Below are 19,845 nucleotides of genomic sequence, written 5' to 3'. Positions count from 1 at the left end.
AGTTTACGTTTATTTTATTTGAAGTATCAAAAATGTTTATGGTTTTATTTGACTATAATAACCCTGCTGATGATGATAAATTACAAATGAGACATACCAGGCCCCCCAAATTGCTGGAAAAGCCCCTGCTGAACAGGAGTGTTCACAGGCCCCCCAAATTGCCCTTGAATGCCTCCCATAATCCCTTGGTTTCCCATACCCCCCCTGGTAGGCAGCTTGGGGTCCAGAGGTCCTCCCATGGGGTTAAAATGGCTCGGGGAGGTAGGGGTGTTCCCAGGCACGGCATTGTAGCCTGGAGGAAAGCCAAACTGCTGCTGTTGTGGCGGCTGTTGCTGCTGGGGACCCTTAGGAACTCGCTGAGCCCCCAGAGGCCCTGTGTTCATCCCCTGCCTTATCAGCATGACCTTCTGCTGCAGAAGCTGTCGCTGGCGGTGCTGGAAACTGTAAAGCTCCCGTTGCCGCTGCGCCATCATCTGAGCGTTGAGCGGAGGCTGTGTGAGAGAGACGGGGCATTCAGTTTCAGTCACATACAGAAAAAATAATGACTGTAAAAAGGAAACAAATTGTGTAAAAATACACAAATGCATCAATTTGACTGGCAAGAATATGGGGCAAAGGAAGAAAATAAATATATACAAATTAATAATTAATACAACCAATGAACGCATCATCAACATATTTATAATAATAATGTATAATTTAGATTTTTTTTTAAGTAAATAAAACAATAAATACTAGCAATGACTGTCTTCAGCAGAATAAAATTAATAATAATTAATAAAATTAATAATAATAATTTAAGTTTTATAAAAAAATATAAAATAACACACATATATATATATATATATATATATATATATATATATATATATATATATATATATATCTTCTGTAATTCATAATAATTTTGTTAATGTATGTATAATTTAGCTTTTTAAATAAATTAATTAATTGATTGCAGCGACTGATCATCTGCATATATATATATATATATATATATATATATATATATATATAAAAGTAATTATGAACTGTAAGAAATCAAGAAACCAACATTCAGATCTGGGCTAAACAATCGTAATCAAATCAAATATTTCATAATTTGTCTCTGTGCATGCGACACTAACCTGAGAGGGCATCTGAGGCTGCTGCATGCCCTGACGCATCGCCATAGCAACATGCCCCCCCTGTGGGAACTGGCCCATGGCTGCAAGCCTGTTTTGGAGCTGATGGAGAGAGGAGATAGATCACCACTAAACAAGTGCAACTAATCATGCGTTCGCTCAGCAGCTGCATTCGACAAAAGAATAGGTTAGTTCCACAGCATGTTACTTAAAAGGGCGAAATCAAAAGCATTCACTGGATTTGTTACACAGTGCAACAAAATCCAAGAGGAGGATTTATACATTGTGTGTTCACATTTATTATTACACAATGAAGTGAAAGCTGGGGATCTACCTGCTGTGGGCCTTGCAAACGTTGCTGGAGCTGGAGTCTCAGCTGGTTGGGAGGTAGCCGCAGCTGGTTGGGCACACCAGGAGCTCGGTTCATGCCGGGCCGCACCGTCATGCCCACGTTGCCTGGAAACGCCATCCGTGGGGCCCCAAAACTCATGCCCTGTGTTGTGCCCATCTCAGCAGGGAACTGTGAGGGTGAGGTGGGGAACTGAGAGGGGTAGCTGGGCAGTTTGGGGTCCATGGGTACAGGTGTTGGGGGTTGAGACTGAGGAAAGGTCTGGGTAACGGGTTCGAGGCATCCACTCTGTAGGCGAGGCGGTAAATGGGTCAACCTTTGTACTTATAAAGACAAAAGGTATGTGAAGATTTTTTTTTTTATTATTCTAATAATACTAACTTGAACAATCTTGTCGATGCCCAGAGCTCGGTCCAGCTCGGCCAGCTCGCTCTCGTCAGTGCGGCTCAAGAAAGTGACCAGCTGCTCCAGCAGGGCCTTCTCGTCGTTACGGCCCTCGGGAGTGGTGGGCGGACACAGCATCTCATCCAGCGGACACGGAACGCACTGCCTGCTTGGTGCAGAGAAGAAACAAGATGGTCTATGATTCTGATCAAGAGTGGAAGAACGGCAGCTGACAGTTCTATGTCATGTTGCAGGGTTAACTAATCTGGCAGGTAAATAGAATTTTGATGAAAGTGCACAATTGCTTCCATGTGACTAAAGGATTAAAGTATTATAGTAGTAATTCTAACTGGAAATTTAAATATTTCTATTGATTCTTGAGAGATGAGACAACATTTAACCAACCAAAAGTTTTTTTTTAAAAACACTTTCACATTGATATTAATCAGAGATGATTTACTAAAAATGTTCTTAACACAAATATGCCAATTCACCTTAAAACTTTAACCAAAAACTGATATAAAATACATTTAAGGTAAAGTACTAAAATGACTAAATAAATAAATTAAATATAAATATTAAAAATAAAAGCACAAAAATTACTTAAACTATTACAATTAAAATGAAAACTGAAAATATAAAAATAAAAGCTAATTTAAAATATTAATGCATACTATAATAGTATATAAATATTACTAAAATAACTGCAACTGTTTTGTGAGTTTTTTATGCGTTTTATTTTTATTTTTTTAAATAAATTATGATTTTAGTTAATTATACTTATATAGTCTGGTGTCAAAAAAAAAAAGATAAACAGCACAAACCCCATCACCCAAATTTTTAAATAACCATAGGATTTTTAGATAATTTGCCTTGTTTTGCATTAGGTCCTTTTAGTAGTTAGCAGCACCAAAAAAAAAAAAAGAAAGAAAGAAAGAAAAACAGCTACTGTATACACGTGTGATTAAATACTACAGAGTGTATGCTTATTTTGTCAACATTGCAAGTCTCAATTCATTCTTACAGTTGAATGTTTAATTAACAAATATTTATTATAAATATTTGACACGAGATTGCACATTATTTTTGTATCTGACAGCGAAAATGAAAAATTGACAGAAGTAGGCTGCAATAAAATATAAATTATAATAATATATCAGTTATCATTTTTTTCCAGTTCCGTAGCCTGATTATTATTAAGAATCATTGTACCTCACACACTGAAGAAGGCCTGAAAGCCGAAACGTTTGTGCTTTTCCTCCATGTGTAAAATAATACAACAAAATTTTTGAATTTTGAGTGCAAATCACAACTGATTTCAATACTGATTAAACACTGGGGGAATAAACACTCACTCTTGAGGAGAGGACAGAGGGGCCTGTGTCTGGTTGCCCAAACTGCTATCGAAGGTCATTGGTTCAACCAGGGACAAGGGTTGGAACTGCTGAGAATCAGTAAGCTCCAGCTTGGCCAGACCTGAAAAAAAAGAAGAAGATAACATTTTGTTAAAAGTCTTATTTATTCCCTTTGCTAGCTAACTGAACTCTTTCTGTATAAAAAGGTTATGACTCATTCAATTCTGTACCTGTGGTGGTGTTGAAAGAGTTGAGGCTGGTTGGACTGGCAAAGGGGCTGCTGCTCTCCTTTGAGGGCTGAAACGGGTCTGTCTGCCCAAGATCTGGCACCTGGACCTGACCTTGGTTTGGTGTAGAGGGGTCGCAGAACTCAAAAGAGGACTGATTCGAGAGGTTTGATCCATCAGGAAATGCTTCGGATAGAAGTGGAGGAGGAGGAAAGCAGTTATTGGGATTTAAGATGAATAAAAAATTATGAATTTTACAATTACTCCGGTGGGACGGGCCTCACCTTGGCTTGAGGTTCCTGGTGACTCTCTCTTCACATTCACCCCGATGGAAAGGTTGTCCTCACTGGGCTGGACTAGCACTGGCTCCTCTATAGATTTACCTCCCACAGAGCTTCTGAGAGTGGGCAAGAGCTGGTTCAAAGTGTCCAGATCGGTACTGGGAAACTGCTCCTCATGTAAACACACATAGTGGTGGAGTGAAAATGAGATCAAAGGTCATTAACATCAAAAAGGCACACCAGAGCACAAGAAAGACAAAGTCCAAATGTGGCTGCCTCAAATCAAAACATGGGTTTGACACAGTAACAGAGTGAACCCAACAAGAATAAGGCTCACAAATTGTATCACTAATATTAAATAGGACACTGAAAGGGAGTTCATGGTGACAGAGAATTGAAGATGCAAATTTTTCATGAGAAACAGCCATTTCCTGTGGCAGGGATGATGGGATAAGGGCGCAACCAGAAAGAAGTTGCAAAAAATGTAACTTTCTGCAAATAAGAAGATGCAATGTGGAAACATTATATTATTGTGTTAGTCGTAGTTTTTGACCAAAAAAAAAAAGGGGAAAAAAAGAAGAATTATTTCATTTAATATTCTGTTATGTCATTTTCATATATTTTCATAAATTTTACTCTGGCTAAAATCAGAATCTAACATTTTAACATAATAACATTTTAGTTGACGTGAATGTGCAAACTTAATACAAATATTCAAACATTTTAAATATTTAAACATGTATCAACAACAAAAACATGTGAAAACCGACCTTGTTGTGAAAACCTGAACCACTGAAATAACATTATGAGTAGACTTTTATTGTAATACAATGTTATGAATTTAAGCTTTCTTCAATATTTTTTAATTAAAATTGTATTGTGATGATGTGCATTTTTCACCTCGTTCTCGTTATCACTTATGAAATAAGAAAAACCTTCATTAATAGACAGTAATTTTTTTTGCTGAGATTAACATTTACGGCCAGAGCAGCAGTCAATTGTCAAAATAAATTTCAATCAGCCAAACATCCCATTTGTGATCAGATATTCAGAAGCTATGCTCAGGTGTAAATATACTACTAAAAAGTTTGGGGTCAATTCGATTTTTTCTTTTAAAAGAAATTAATATTTTAACAAGGACACATTAAATTGACACATTAAGTCAAAAGTGACAGTAAAGATATATTCATAACTTTAAAAAATATTTCCATTTCAAATAAATGCTGTTTTTTTTACCTTTCTGTTCATCAAAGAACACTAAATGTTTTAGGGTTTCCACAGGGTTTTCAACATTGATAATAAGAAATATTACTTGAGCACAACATTTTTTAAAAGTTCATGTGATACTGGAAACTGGATTGGCTGCTGAAAATTCAGTTTTGCCATCAAAGGAATAAATTACAATTTAAAATATATTAAAATTGTAAACAGTTATTTTAAAGCATATTATTATTTCACAATATTATTAATTTTACTGTTTTTTTTATTAAATGAATGCAGACTTGGTGAGCATAAGAGACTATCAAAAAACAAAACAAAAAAAACAACAACTTTCCAACCCAAAACTTATGAACAATAGTGTAAACATTACAAGTTGTGAAGTTTACCAATACTGTTAAAGGGCTAGTTCACCCAAAAATGAAAATTCTGTCATTAATTACTCACCCTCATGTCGTTCTACACCCGTAAGACCTTCATTCATCTTCAGAACACAAATTAAGATATTTTTGATGAAATCCGATGGCTCAGTGAGGCCTCTATTGAGAGCTAAGAACCTTTCAAGGTCCATAAAGGTAATAAAATCATATTTAAAACAGTTCATGTTAGTTCGGTGGTTCTACCTTAATATTTTAAAGCGACGAGAATACTTTTTGTGCGTCAAAAAAACAAAATAAGGACTTATCAACAATATCTAGTGATGGCCGATTTCAAAACACTTCTTCAGAGCTTTACGAATCAAATCGGCGGTTCGGAGCACCAAAATCACATGATTTCAGCAGTTTAGCCATTTGACAGGAGATCCGAATCACTAATTGGACACAAAAGATTCGTAATGCTCCAAAGCAGTGTTTTGAAATCGGCCATCACGAGATAGTTGAAAAATCGTTAGTTTGTTGTTTTTTTTGGCGCACAAAAAGTATTCTCGTCGCTTTATAATATTAAGGTAGTCATGAACTGTTTTAAATATGTTTTAGTACCTTTATGGATCTTGAGAGGTTCGGTGGCTGCTGGCAATAGAAGGCCTCACTGAGCCATCGGATTTCATCAAAAATATCTTAATTTGTGTTCCGAAGAGGAATGAAGGTCTTACAGGTGTAGAATGACATGAGGGTGAGTAATAAATGACAAAATTTCCTTTTTTGAGTGAACTAACCCTTTAAGGCTTTAGCCTTTGTGATATAGTAACGTACATGAGAAAATGTTTACATAATATACTTAGATATTCTTTCATTAGGTACAAAGTAAATACCGGGCTGGGCTTGTCACTGGATTGAGGTGAGCAGGCGACTGCAGACATGGTGGCTGCAGCAGCGGCACAGGGCACGTTCTCTCTGCTCCCTTTCTTCTCTGCCTTCACCTTGACCGTCTGTAGGCTGAGAGCGGCTGGAGGTGGCAAGTCCTCCAGGTCCTTTTCATCTGTATCCAGCAGGAAACGTAGCAGCTGGTGGTCCTGGGGCTCCTTCCCAAGCCCCCGTGCTACCAAGGCCGCATTGGGACTGGTCGGAGGCTCCTTCTTGATGTCGGGCTCCTTGCCCGCATCTGCAGGGCTGCTGTCTTGGAGCAGGCGGTGCAGAATCTTATGGCGCTCGGTCAGGCTGCTGTGAGAGCCCGGGCATTGGGGCACGGGTGCGGGACGGGGTTGGGAGTCGTGTTCGGAGGCACCCACATCGGGGTTGCCGTCCAAGAGCTGGTTGAGTTTGGGGTTGCCTACTGTCTTAGACTCATCAGTGGATGCTTCCGGCGGTTTGGCCGGTGGCTGACGTGCCGGGGAGCTGCTGGGGGTTGGAGTCTGTCTGGGTGGTAGGGGAGAGGGGAGAGAGAAACTGACACCGTCGCCACCAGACTGCTGCCTGGTCAGTCCGCCAGCGGGCGACTGGATGCCGGGCGCCGAGGGGGAAAAAGGATGGCCGGGCACGCGTGGGCTGCCGGCCAGGCCCGGGCTGCCCCGTGGAGGTCGGGGCGACATGAATGAGGTAGGGGTGGATGTGAGAGGGCTGCCTAGTGGAGAGGGGCTGCTGACCTGCTGGGAGGGCCCAATGCGACTGGGTGTCAGGTAGCCTGGTGGAGTGGGTGTGGGGGGTCCAGGAGTGGCACAGGTGCCGTTGCTGTTGTTGAGATGGAGGCTGAGGTCACTGGAGGGCTGGAGGGCAGGTGAACGGGAGGGTGGGGCAGCAGGAGATGGAAGGCTGGGGGTAGTGTTTTCCTGAGAGCTAGCAGTGTTGTGTTCCCTAAAACACACATTCAAATGAAAAAAAAGAAATTGTGAGAAGCAATAGTCATTGTTGTGTGCTGTGTTTATATAAATGCAAGGTACATTCTCTGTGTTGTTTACTGTGACAGGATAGCTACCTGTCTATAGTGTGAATGCCCATGATGAAGGGCTGTACATCTGGGTTTTGGGGGCAGCAGAATTTGCAGCGCGTCTGCGCACTGAGGGACGTCCCGTCACTGAGTGTGAAATGGTACAGAGGACTGATGGCCGTGCCGTGGGTCATCACTGTCAACACACGCATAGATTAAATCTATCACGGTTTCTACAAAAATATTAAGCCGCACAACCGTTTTCAACATTGTTAATAATAAGAGATGTTTATTGAGCACCAAATCAGCATATTAGAATGATTTCTGAAAGATCATGTGACACTGAATACTGGAGTAATGGTTGCTGAAAATTCAGCCTTGTCATTACAGGAATAAATACATTTTAAAAATATATTGTGTAAATTGTTAATATTCCATGATATTACTGTTTTTGTTCAAATAAATGTAGCCCTGGTGAGCATAAGAGACTTCTTTCAAAAACATTAAAACTTTTGAACAGTAATTTATACCCTATATTCATACTAGGGCTGATATATATATATATATATATATATATATATATATATATATATATATATATATATATATATATATATATATATATACACACACACACACACACACACATAAACTCACAGACATATAAAATGTATATATGTAAACAGAAACTTTAACTATGAGATTAACTGCAATTAATCGATTTTACAGCCATAATTCATACATCTATTTTTCTTTTTATAAACTTCTTTTTGCACTTTGTTTGGAGAAAAGCATTAGGCATGAATCAGAATAACGTTTCAATAAAGATGTTCAATAAAATACAGGAAATAAAAAGTCTTTTCTGGCAAATAACTGGTTACTCGATTAAACAAAGAAATAACCCACATAATAATTGTTAGTAGCAGCCATACTGAGATCAAAGGTTATTAAGCTATGAATAAAAATGCAAGTGTAAATCATTAAATAAAATCATCAAATTCTAGGTAAAGAAAGACCAGGTCCAATCATCACTGCTTTAAAATGTCAAGTACTACTCAAAATGGCTAGAATGGAGGTGAAAGTGCTCACCCTCATGAAGCAGCTTCTTGGCATGGGAGGGCTCGTTGCCCTGAGGCTGGAAGAACGCGTAGATGCACTTCCTGACCAGATCCTCCCAACCTGGTCGGCCTGTGGCCCTCAGAGCGCTCGTCTCAATAGAGATGATTTTCCCTACACACACACACAGAGAAAGATCATTCGATTTTTTTAACAGGACTAGAAGTTCAAGAAGGAAGCTTTTCACATTGCAGATTTAACAACAAACAGTTTTGTGTCTCAGTTTCGGTCTGCATGTTTGTTATTCTTCTCCTGCATGTTTGTTATTCTTCTCCTGTACTAAACTAACCAAGACTTTTGAGGAACAAAGCCACATCTGTATTTACACAGGAATGACAATCACAGGATACAACGTTCGAGCTCAATGTACCTGTCACTTATGTGATGTTCGAAAAAACATTATTAAAAAAAATAGAGAATGAAATGGAAGGTGATGTCTGAAGATGCATTTCAAAGGGGTCATATGATGCTTTTTAATGTTTTCCTTTTCCTTTAGTGCGTAATATATCTGTTTGTGATCTGCAAAGTTACAAAGCTCATAATCTCCCACAAAGTGGTTCATTCTACAGAGAGACAATGTGAAATATTAGCATAATGCCCACCAAAAGGCTTGCACAAAGACAGAAGGCAAGGTTTCACTGAATTGAAGTGTTGTAGTCATGTCACAGAGACGCTGTGTGTTTAGATTAAAGATTAATCAGAGGTTAAGATTTATTTATAAAGCTGTTTCTGAGAAAAGTACAACCCAAATGTTGAGAACAGCTTCTTGAACCTGGGATAGCACAACACAGGTTATATACAAAGACTACTAACCACTGTGAAACGTTCTGCTGAAGTTGTGCTTGCAAAGTTGGTTCTCATTTTCAGAATCCGACTGGGGCTCAAACTGATACGGTAAAACCGATGACATTATTTTTAACTGTACGTTTACAAATGCTTTAGAAGCCATGGAAGCCAAAGCTTGCGATTATGGTAAGGGCCATTACATTTCCGACATGCTTGAGGTGTCTGGCCAATCACAATGCATTGGGTCACCTGGCCAATCAGAGCATTCTGAGCTTTTCGGAAGGAAGAGTTTTGTAGAAATTAGCGTGTTTCAGACAGACAGAAAATAGAGGAGCTACAATAATGTACAGTATGTGAAAAATATGTTTTTTGAACATTAAAGCATGTCAATTACACACAATATTCAAAATAATGAACTTTTACAACAGCATCACATGCCTCGTTTAAAAGTTTTTTTTTGTTTTTTTTAATTATCTCCAGAAAAAAAAGAAAAAATCCATCTATAATGTTTGCATAGAAAAAAACATTAGAAACATGTCCTGTGTGAATATGTGTGTACATATTTTTTTATCAGAAACCTTATTAGTATCTCTTGCTAAATACAGACACTATTTATTTACATTATTATTTTATTGCGACAACAGCTTTTTCAACCACTGTTTTCCTGACTTGCAATATTTTTGATTTGCCAAAAGTAAATCAATAGTTAAGTCTTTGTTTTTAATTACACTTTTTATGAAAATAATACTAGTATGTGTGTACGTATATAATGAAACACTACCTGTAGGGTCCTGCTTAGTGATGAAGGACTCCGTACTGACAGGGATCTGAGGTGGACGGGGCATACGGCATGCTATACATATCAAACAGCTCTGCAGGTCTGTGGAAAACAGAGACATCATGGTCTAAACAAAGTGACTGCCCCCAGGTATATGCAACAGATTTAAAAAAAAAAAAAAAAAACTAAATCTGTACAAAACATAATTAAACATGATTCAGTTAGAAAGATGCAAAATAGAAATTTTTTATTAGTGGACTCAGACTTTTGTGCCCCAAAATGAAAAACTGATTTCATATTTGAACACTGGCATGTCAATGACAGCTTCATCAGACTCCCTGCACTAAGGTAAATATTTATATGGGTATGACTTTATGAGTGTGTGTGTGGTCTCACCCTCGCCCTCCTCCTGCACTGCTCTGGGCTGAGACACCGTGAAGCATTGCATGAGCTCATACTGTTGTCGGGCCTCCTGGTTTTCTGAGTCCACCTCGTCTGGAGGCCTTTTCAGCAACCTGCAGTTAAACGTGTGGCTGTTCCTCCGGCCTTGCTCCTGAGGCCATGGGACACCATTTACTGAAAACACACACAGATGTGCAAGATAAGTTAAGTGTGAGATAAAGACCACCAGTGGAGTGTAACTGAGTTCTTAAGTGAAAGAGGTTGACCTCTAACGTTTGTGCTAGTATTTACAGTGAATGATTAACACAGAGCTCTAACTGCCTTTTGTATTTTTTCCCCCACAAACTGTCTTTTTTTTTTAACAACCAGCAAAAAACAAACAGATTGTACATACAGTTCAATCCAAATGTACCCCCAACCTCTTCCAGATCCCCATCTCATAGGACACAAATATACAGAAATACAGAAAAATACTGCTAATAAAAATACAAAAATAAATTCAAAATAAAATTATATATAAAATATAAAACTGTATATTTTTATTTTGTATATATATATATATATATATATATATATATATATATATATATATATATATATATATAATGTTATAATATATTATATATATATCACAATATATGTTTTATTTTTGTATATATCATAAAAAGATAAATTCATAGCCTCATGCAAATGGTCCTGTGCATGTTGACGATAGTGTTGTCAAAAGTACCGACCACGATACTAAGTCGGTACTGAATAAAAAAAAGATGCTTTGAGCACAGTTGAGCGGATTCGTAAACACCTCTGATTGGTCTTTTTGTTCACATGCTCATCAAATATGTCTGTGATTGGCTACAATGATCAACGCACGGGAGCATTTGAAAGCACGCTGCTTTCAAATCTTATCTGTGTATGCACTCGGTGAAGAGTGTCACTGTTGTCTATTTACAACATGTTTTTGAAGCGTTGATCATTGTAGCCAATCACAGACATATCTGATGAGAGTGTAAACACAATTGCCAATCAGAGGTGTTTACTAATCCGCTAAACAGCACTCAAAGCGTCACATTTTTTAAATTTCAGTACTTACTTGGTATCGAGGTCGGTACTTTCGACAATACTAGTTCACGAGAGTCTGGAGCTCAAGCATTCTGTGGCATGGTAACGTTTGCGCGGTAGCAAAATCCCATGTCAACTGACACCACTGCCGTCACTTCACGTGGGATTTTACTACTGTGCATACGTTATCATAGAACAGAAACCTTGAGTTTCAGACTTTTGTTTGCCTGAGGCTATGTATTACAAGTAATAATGCTATAAATAATGTTCAGTTTCTTGCACAGAAAGATTGTTTCACTTCATAAGAACTCAATATATCACCAGGAGCAGCGGGTATTGTGTTTATTTTGTAAGTTAAGCATGCAGCAAATATTGAAATATTCTTTTAAGCACTGCTCCCAGGAGTGTGGGCGGCCTCGGGATGTTTGCTAACAGTATACCACTGCTGAGGTATTTCAAACTTCTTTTTACACCAAAGCGAAGAACAATATTGGGGCCTTTATCTATCATTCTGCTCTTACTGTTTGCGTCTTCACCGAGAGACTCACCAAGGCTCTTGGGTAACAGGTTGCGCACAAACTCGTTGTGATCTCCCACATGAAGGATGCTGTAGACGCTGGAGGTCATCAGCTCTTCCTGGCTATAACCCAGATAACTGGTGACATTTTCAGACACAAACACAATGCGCCCCTCGCGGTTCACAACGAAAAAGAAGCCATCCAGGGCCTTGTGGAACAGGAAGAGAACAAATACAGAAAACAAAAATAAGATGTATGTTGCACAAAAGTGCCACATTCCCAAACAAAGGAAATGGACCAGGCTCATATGAGGACAGAAAACAAATACAGGTCTACGGCAATACTTTGACATCATGAAACCTTAATTTCCGTCTTTTCTACAGATAAACAGTCAGAAAAGTACAACATACCTCCAAGAGGAGAGGCCCAAGGGCTTCCTTCTCCACCATCCCCTGACTGCTGGACGATATGTCACTCTTTTGCACCTCATCATCTGGAGACATCAGAGCTGCTTTCTCTGTGGGCACACGAAGAAATTTCAAATCCCTGGTAAGTGATACCAAAGATATCTAAATTTGAGTGTATGAATATACATTACCATTCAAACATTTTTAGTTTTTGAAAGAAATACTTTTTTTATTCAGTTAGGATGCAGTAAATTGATCAAAAGTGTCAGTAAACGCATTTACAATGTTACAAAAAAACTATATTTCAATTAAATGTTGTTCAACTTTCTATTCTTCAATGAATACTGAAAAAATGTATCATAGTTTCAACAAAAATATTAAGCAGCACAACTGTTTTCAACAATAAGAAATGTTTCTTAAGCACAAAATCAGCATATTAGAAAGATTTCTGGATCATGTGACACTGACTACTGAATTTTTAGTTTTGACATCACATAAATAAATTACATAAATAAAATAAAATAGAAAACAGTTATTTTAAATTGTAAAAATAATTCACAATATTACTTCATTGCTGTATTTTTGATTTTGATTGATTTAGAGACTTCTTTCTGAAATATTTTTAAAAACATCTCATTGACCCTAAATTTTTGAATGGTAGTTTGGATTTATGTGCACTTCCTGTTTGTACAGTGAAACACAAGTTTGTGGCCTTGAATTTTGGTCCCTGGTTTGAGACCAGCAGGTTTTAGTTTGTGGCGTACATAATCATAATCCACACCGTCCAAACAAATCTTACGCATCCCAATCTCTCAGAGCTTTCTCTAATGTGTAAGCCCCCTTTTATTCACACACAAAGAAACATGCATCATTTCACTATTGTCCTCCTTCCTCTCCTGGACTGGGTGGATGAAAGCTACGCAGCGGAAGCTTCTCTTAGACTAATGTGAGCAAAGTGATACTTTTGGATGGGAGCCAGCAGCAGTAAGTGCAGCGAGCACTCTTGAGAAACGCTCGAGACTGAAGAGTCACAATTCGGTCACTCCCGTCCCAGTTAGACTCAAAGAGCTGATATAAAGTGTCAATAGTTATTCTGTGGCCAAACTACTTAACCTTCTTTCTCCTCTCGAGATCAAAGCTTCTGAAGGACCTTATGAGAACACGACTCAGTCCAGCAGCTGGAGAGAAGACAGGACGAGACTGTTTGTTTTGGGCTGCATTCTAAGTGAAGACTTCTTGAAGGAAAAGCTAAATTTAGATCAGAGCTCGAGTGCCGTATTTACACACATAATAGCAATGTAGCTCTTGCCGAGGAACTTCTGCAGAGTGCTCAACTCAGCGACAACATCAGTGTGGTTTGTTTCGATCTGAACTCTGAGTTTGATCAATATATTGCAACTGTATGGTACTAGGGGTGGGCGATATGACCAAAATCTTTAATCACGATACGAGTAATTTTATTTCACGATAACAATATATATCACAACAGAGTTATTTTTGCTTTAAAGAAGGTTTTTATTACAAAATGTTTGATACCACTGAAATTTCATTGTTTCATTGTTCAATTTTTGTCACCATTTTCAATATCACAAAAAAACTAATACTATTCTGAGTAAAAAAAAACAATAATAATAAAAAAAAACAATCTTACTGAAGACAAGTAAACAATGATTAAAAAAAGAACAAAGAAACTAAATACATGCATATAGGAAAACAAACTACAACAGAACAAAGACACAAACAAAATAGACCTATCTGAAAAAGAAGAAATACTACATAAATTGTATAATCAAATGTAAAAAAAAAACACTGCATAGTCTTCACTGTGTAAATTAAATATACATTTATTCATATTAAAGTTACAAAAGTGATTCAGTCAAGAGCAGCGAGAGATTTTCTCTTTTTTGTTGTTTGATTAACATTAATGACAGCAGGTTTATTAGGCTGCTGTCACTTTAAGACCGAATGCACTGATCCAATCTACTTGTGTGTTTTCTTTCTCAACTGTTTACGTTCACTTAAGATATAAATGACTGTGTTTACTTGCAAAAACACACAAGTATGTGTATTTAAGCCCAATTAGGTGGCAAAAAGCACTCAGTTCAGTACTCACACGCTCTATGAGCAGCGGCTTCCTGTGCACGCATCTCTCAGACAGTATGCGCATGTAGCGAAATGTTGTCTTTAATGCTTAAAAACGTATTCAAATGATAAGGTTTCATGACGGCGCAGCACAGCGATATATATTGTGTTAATCATGTCATGCACCCACATTTATATGGTACTGTTGCACATTACTGTGCTGGTAAAAGACCACAGTACGCAAAGGAATGACAGAGTTACCTTCAGATGTCCATCTGACTAATTTGTTGCATTTTGAATAGTGATCGATCAATATGGATTTTTTTTGATGGCTGATGTTTAATATAAAAGTAGTAAATAGTAAATAACACATTCTGCAACCTTTTTCCTAATTTTACATAATATTTAAATAATTAGAAAACAAATCAATAATCAATATGAAAAATAAATGGAAGAAATAAACCATTAAAAATCAAGTATTTAAAGTTTGTTGCTTATGCATGCCAATAGTGTTCGCCTTTGTATGTGTGGTTAAGTTGGTGGAAAAATATCAGGAGAATCTGTGGAAGAACAAACGAGAAAAGGAACCAAGCTCCACGACCTCATGATTGGCCCTAAACAAATGGATACAAATGGGAGGCCCACTCAATCCCACAATCAGCCTCCCTGGCAATCAAATACAATATTCTGACACCACTCCCACTTTAAACACAGCCAGTTGCCATGACAGCAGCGTTACCGTAGCAGTGGTGCAGCAGGCGATACCTGATCTCATAACACAAAGGTTTCGATTTGCGTGATGTAAGGGCTTTATGTGTCCGTTGTGTTACACATACACAGACAGCTGGCCTATAGATACAGAACTGCCAGAACTCTCCTACTCTTTTTCAGAAAAAAAAAAAAAAAACAGATGACACATCATCTTCTTCTAAGCCTTTAAAAAGGAGAGCAAAAGTCATCACAATTAATTTATTACTGTTGCTTCAAGTCATGAATCACTATTACTATTGCTCATACTTATGGCTAGGAATTTAATCAAAGCCGTAACCCAAAGATTAAACTTTCGTAGCTCGTACCTCGTATCGTTTCATATCTAAAGACCTTAGATCACAGAAACTTAGGGTTGTGCCCTTTGGACTTGGATCAATGAACGACCACCTTGAACACTGTAGCAGGCACATACCACATAGATAGCAACATGCTAAAAAACACCGAAACACCTTAGCAACCACATACCAACAATCAACAACCCCCTACAACACCTTAACATCATGGCACCACTAAAAATCTATTCTAGTATCGCAATTCTTTCTCAAACGATTCTGGATCAAATCGAATTGAGATTCATTTATCAGCCAAGCACAGAAAGGCTTAAGATTTATTCTACAACTTCTTATAACCAATCAAGGTTCTACACAAAATAAAATATATTTAATGTATTTAAACAAAAATCACAATTGTGATGGATCAAGAATCAATCTAGAATTGGACTGTGACAAATTGTGAGGTGCATAAAGATTCTCCTCCTAAGTTTCCTGTCAATTTAAATAAGAGTGGCAAAGTGAACAAATTTCTATCATCATGCACAGTCCTTACAATGAACTGAATAACACTTAAAGTAATTTCACCCAGGCATTCAACTACACAGCGAGGAAACAAAGCTAATGGCTGCCGGTTTTCATGACCTTTGCCATGCGAATTGTGCTCTGACTTAATTTCTCAGGTTTCAAATTGAATCGGATTTTGATTTTTTTCAAGTGCGTTTGCTGAGGGGCTGGAATGTTAATGAAGTGCGCTGTGCTGTATGAGAGCATGGCTGAAATGTGAAAAATGTCTTTGATGTACCCTTCATCCAACTAAAAGTGACATTTGGTGCTAGTGTCCTCATTCATATCATCTGGAAAGCACTTCAATAGTGTACAAACCATTTCATACCCACACACAGACAGGACCGATTTGAAGTAGCCTTAGAAATTTGAAGTTGCAAATATTTCTATGACAAATTAGAAGAATTTATTTATGCAGTTCTGAATTGTCTGAATTTAAGCTGAATGCGTAGATCCTTGATGATCACGATTAAAGGTGGGTGGTTGATTAAAATCTTGGTATGAGTATTTTTATGTCATGGTGAGAGAATAAATCATGATATAGTTATTTTTTTGCTGGAAAATCAATGGAAAAATGGCCTCCAATACACATCCTGCTCCTGCTTTCATCATCCCTTCCACTTAAAGTTTAGGTAAAGTAGTCCTGTCACAAAAATATATTTACCATGGTATAAACAGACACACTTCTACCATTGCATGGTATCGTATGTCAAACTGCCCAGCCCTGAAAGTGTCAAGAGACCTTCAGGTGACATTACAGGTAAACACAATTTTAGAAGTTGATGATGGAACACATCTGAAAGGTTAAGCTCAAGTGGTGAAAGTGTGTTCTTGTCTGACAACATTAACACCACCCTAAGCCAGGGATAGGAGAGGAGGGGCAGCAAGTTCCTGTTTCTCTTTCTCGCAGGAAGAGAGGGGAAGCTGAGGTCTACGAGAGGCCCTCTCTTTCACAAGGTCAGGGGGCAGGGCAGCGTCGCCATTGGCTGCTCTCTTGCACGCCCCTGCGCCCCCCCTTTCCCTCAGGCCGAGAGCTCTGAATGAAAACAGAGAGGGCCAACACTCTGGGTGACAAACTGTAGAACTAGAGCAAGCGAATGAGTGAGATGACCCTATTGAAAGATGACAAGAACAAAGAAACAAAACAAAACATGTTTGTTAAAGTGAAACACAACAGCTTTTAAACAATATTCTATGCAAAAGCCCAAGTATTGGTCCAAAGAGCAATTAATAGTGAATACCAGATGTTAGGGCTAGGTATTATATTTAATTTTCAGCAAATAAAGAATTTTGTAGGCAGTGTTGGGGAAAGTTACTTTTAAAAGTAAGGCATTACAATATTGTGTTACTCCCTAAAAAGTAACTAATTGGTTAGTTACTTTTTATGAAAAGTAATGCGTTACATTACTTTTCATTATTTTTTCTTACTTGGGCTGGGCTTGTTTGTTTTTTTAACAAAAACAAAAATAAAGTTCTATTTTGGCACATGTTAAGGCCCTTTCACACCAAAGTGATTTGAATAAGCTTCAGGCTAAAGGAAATGCATATTTACGCCTGTACAGTAGAGGGCGCAGCTCAAACAAACCTTTCAGCTGTGCTGCCATTACAATAACCATCATGTTTTCACAGCCCACACAACACCTCTGCACTTTATTTCTCTCAACATGTGGAGAGGAGAGGTGTCAGTCAATAAATGTGAAAAAGTAACTTGCGTTATTTGTAAAAAATGTAACACATATTTTCTTAAGTAAAGCGTTACTTTACTAGTTACTTGAAAAAGTAATATGATTACATAACTCAAGTTACTTGTATTGAGTTATCCCCAACACTGTTTGTAGGCGATATAAAATTAACCAATATCATGAATCTTGAAATAAGGGAGACATTTAAGTGTCTGAGCCAGCAGGTTTACAAATGCTTCTCATTACAAATCTACCTGAAATGCATGAAACCGTGACATGCTGTAATCATCTTTGCACAAAAATGTTGGAAATTACGCTAATGTGAAAATGTGAAAGTGCCGTATCACCCTGCCCTACCACAGTTTATACTTATAGAAGCTGATTAGACTTCCTGCTTAAGCAATACATCTTCCTATGCTCAGCTATGCAACACAATTTAACCCATTTCCCACTGTTTCAAATAGCAGATAATAATGCATTTCCTCCTACAGCGCATATGTGCCAGATATAGCAGAGCAGTTCCAGCAACTATCTGTCAAGTGCCATTTTAAAGGATTATGGTGTATACATTACAGTTCTGCAAAGAAACCAGAGACAGCTTAAAATGTTTGTGCTAGCCAGTGCCTGCCCACCTAATATGCAGACCCCACAACCTTCTGACATTGATGAATTTTTAGATCTTTGGATAAACATCCTCTCATGGCCTCTTTGCATAGATATTCACTATTCCAGGGGCTCCTTAGTTTGCCATGCCAACAAAACCCTTTTTTAGGCCTGCAAATCATGAGATGACATGTTTACCGCTTTCAAAATGAAGAATGACCGGGCGCATGTTCTGAATTACTTCCAAATGTGAGATAACAGGGTGATTTGGTGCTTGCTGACATGCTTTGTTCACACTTCAATTCACTTTCAAGTTCTCAAGGTTTCTTTCATTGGGAAACAACAACAACAACAACAATCCAAGTCATGTCTTGAAGCAAAAGTAAATACTGGCAAGTTTCATGTACTGGCTTCGCCAATGAAATTAATACTACATTGGTTTTGCTTAAAGGTCAACCATAAATAATCTCCTAACAAATAAAACGATCAATGATAAGGAAATGAGCTTGGGTCACAAGGACTTTACTCAACTCAAGGTCTCATCGGTTGTTCTTAGAAAATATTTAACCATTGAGAGGACTTGTCATTAAACAAACCAGACTCTTTCTCTGAGAACCAAGCCTGTTTTGGTAAATTAGTTTAAAACTTAAGTCTATTGATTAGCAGACCATCTAGTCCAAGTGTACTACATTGCAAGGCAATGGACATTTATGTTTATTAATAAGAAATTAATTGAACTATAACATGAGTGATGCAATAAAAATAACACATACAATAACTAAATATGTGCTGAAATATACTGTCAATCATTCATTTTGTCCTTTATGACTGCATGCTTTATGACACTGATAATACATATTCCCAGAAAGAATTATTTACGTACCAAGTGGACTTAACATAATCTTAAGCAACCAGTCTTGTAACGCCAAAACACATCACTGCAGATCTGTCTTTAAACATAACACAGACATCTAGCTTTGATAAGAGCTAACATCCCCTAATGATTGGTCAACACTAGACTGGCCAAAGATCCAAAATGTCTGGCTTAAAGGAAGAGTTAAGCCAAGATTTTGTTATCATTTATTCACCCTTGTCATTACAAATCTGTTATATTCTTTCGTCTGTGATTGCTACAAAATTGCCCAAGCAAGTTCCTATGATGATGATGATGGTTTTATTTTTGGGTCTAGATCTGTAAGAGGTACATATAAGAGGTTTTTTTAAAGACATTTTTGAAAGACGTGGCCATAGGAGAACGGGCCCCCAGACAGAGTTTTTGGGGTCTTTGCCACTGTCACCTCTTTGGGGACACTTAATATTCAACAATAGTATTGATCTGACAGCACTGACACTTATTTGATGAGAACTGAGCTGGAAAATGACATCACTGTTTTCCATAGAACTTTATAGCCGAATTGAACTATTTTATTATTCATGATCTTTACAATGGTACCGAATCAACACTGAACCAACTTTTGGATCATTGATTCTAGGGCAAAATAAAAGTCTGTGTTTACGTAATATATGTGTGTTTGTTTTGTGTATGATTATTAGGTATATATA

General features: G+C 37.7%; 1 protein-coding gene across 3 annotated transcripts in view; it reads right to left on the bottom strand.

Annotated features, from left to right (window-relative positions):
• The window catches only part of ncoa1 (nuclear receptor coactivator 1), a 69,700-nt gene that overhangs the window by 6,935 nt on the left and 42,920 nt on the right, over positions 1 to 19,845 (bottom strand). For 2 of the 3 annotated variants that reach the window (XM_048207312.1, XM_048207313.1), the window contains 14 exons: positions 12,312 to 12,418; positions 11,932 to 12,109; positions 10,319 to 10,498; positions 9,926 to 10,024; positions 8,332 to 8,472; positions 7,291 to 7,438; positions 6,191 to 7,169; positions 3,724 to 3,889; positions 3,443 to 3,625; positions 3,213 to 3,333; positions 1,855 to 2,023; positions 1,459 to 1,761; positions 1,128 to 1,226; positions 98 to 491 (listed from right to left, as the gene is read on the bottom strand). In XM_048207312.1, coding sequence (XP_048063269.1) covers positions 98 to 491; positions 1,128 to 1,226; positions 1,459 to 1,761; positions 1,855 to 2,023; positions 3,213 to 3,333; positions 3,443 to 3,625; positions 3,724 to 3,889; positions 6,191 to 7,169; positions 7,291 to 7,438; positions 8,332 to 8,472; positions 9,926 to 10,024; positions 10,319 to 10,498; positions 11,932 to 12,109; positions 12,312 to 12,418 — 3,267 coding nt within the window. The remainder of the gene's footprint in view (positions 1 to 97; positions 492 to 1,127; positions 1,227 to 1,458; positions 1,762 to 1,854; positions 2,024 to 3,212; positions 3,334 to 3,442; positions 3,626 to 3,723; positions 3,890 to 6,190; positions 7,170 to 7,290; positions 7,439 to 8,331; positions 8,473 to 9,925; positions 10,025 to 10,318; positions 10,499 to 11,931; positions 12,110 to 12,311; positions 12,419 to 19,845) is intronic. The other variant, XM_048207314.1, reaches the window with a different exon arrangement.

The sequence above is a fragment of the Megalobrama amblycephala genome, linkage group LG11, assembly GCF_018812025.1.
Source record: "Megalobrama amblycephala isolate DHTTF-2021 linkage group LG11, ASM1881202v1, whole genome shotgun sequence".
Classification (NCBI taxonomy): domain Eukaryota; kingdom Metazoa; phylum Chordata; class Actinopteri; order Cypriniformes; family Xenocyprididae; genus Megalobrama; species Megalobrama amblycephala.
The sequence above is the reverse complement of the archived record's forward strand: the minus strand, read 5'-3'. Positions and strand labels throughout refer to the sequence as shown.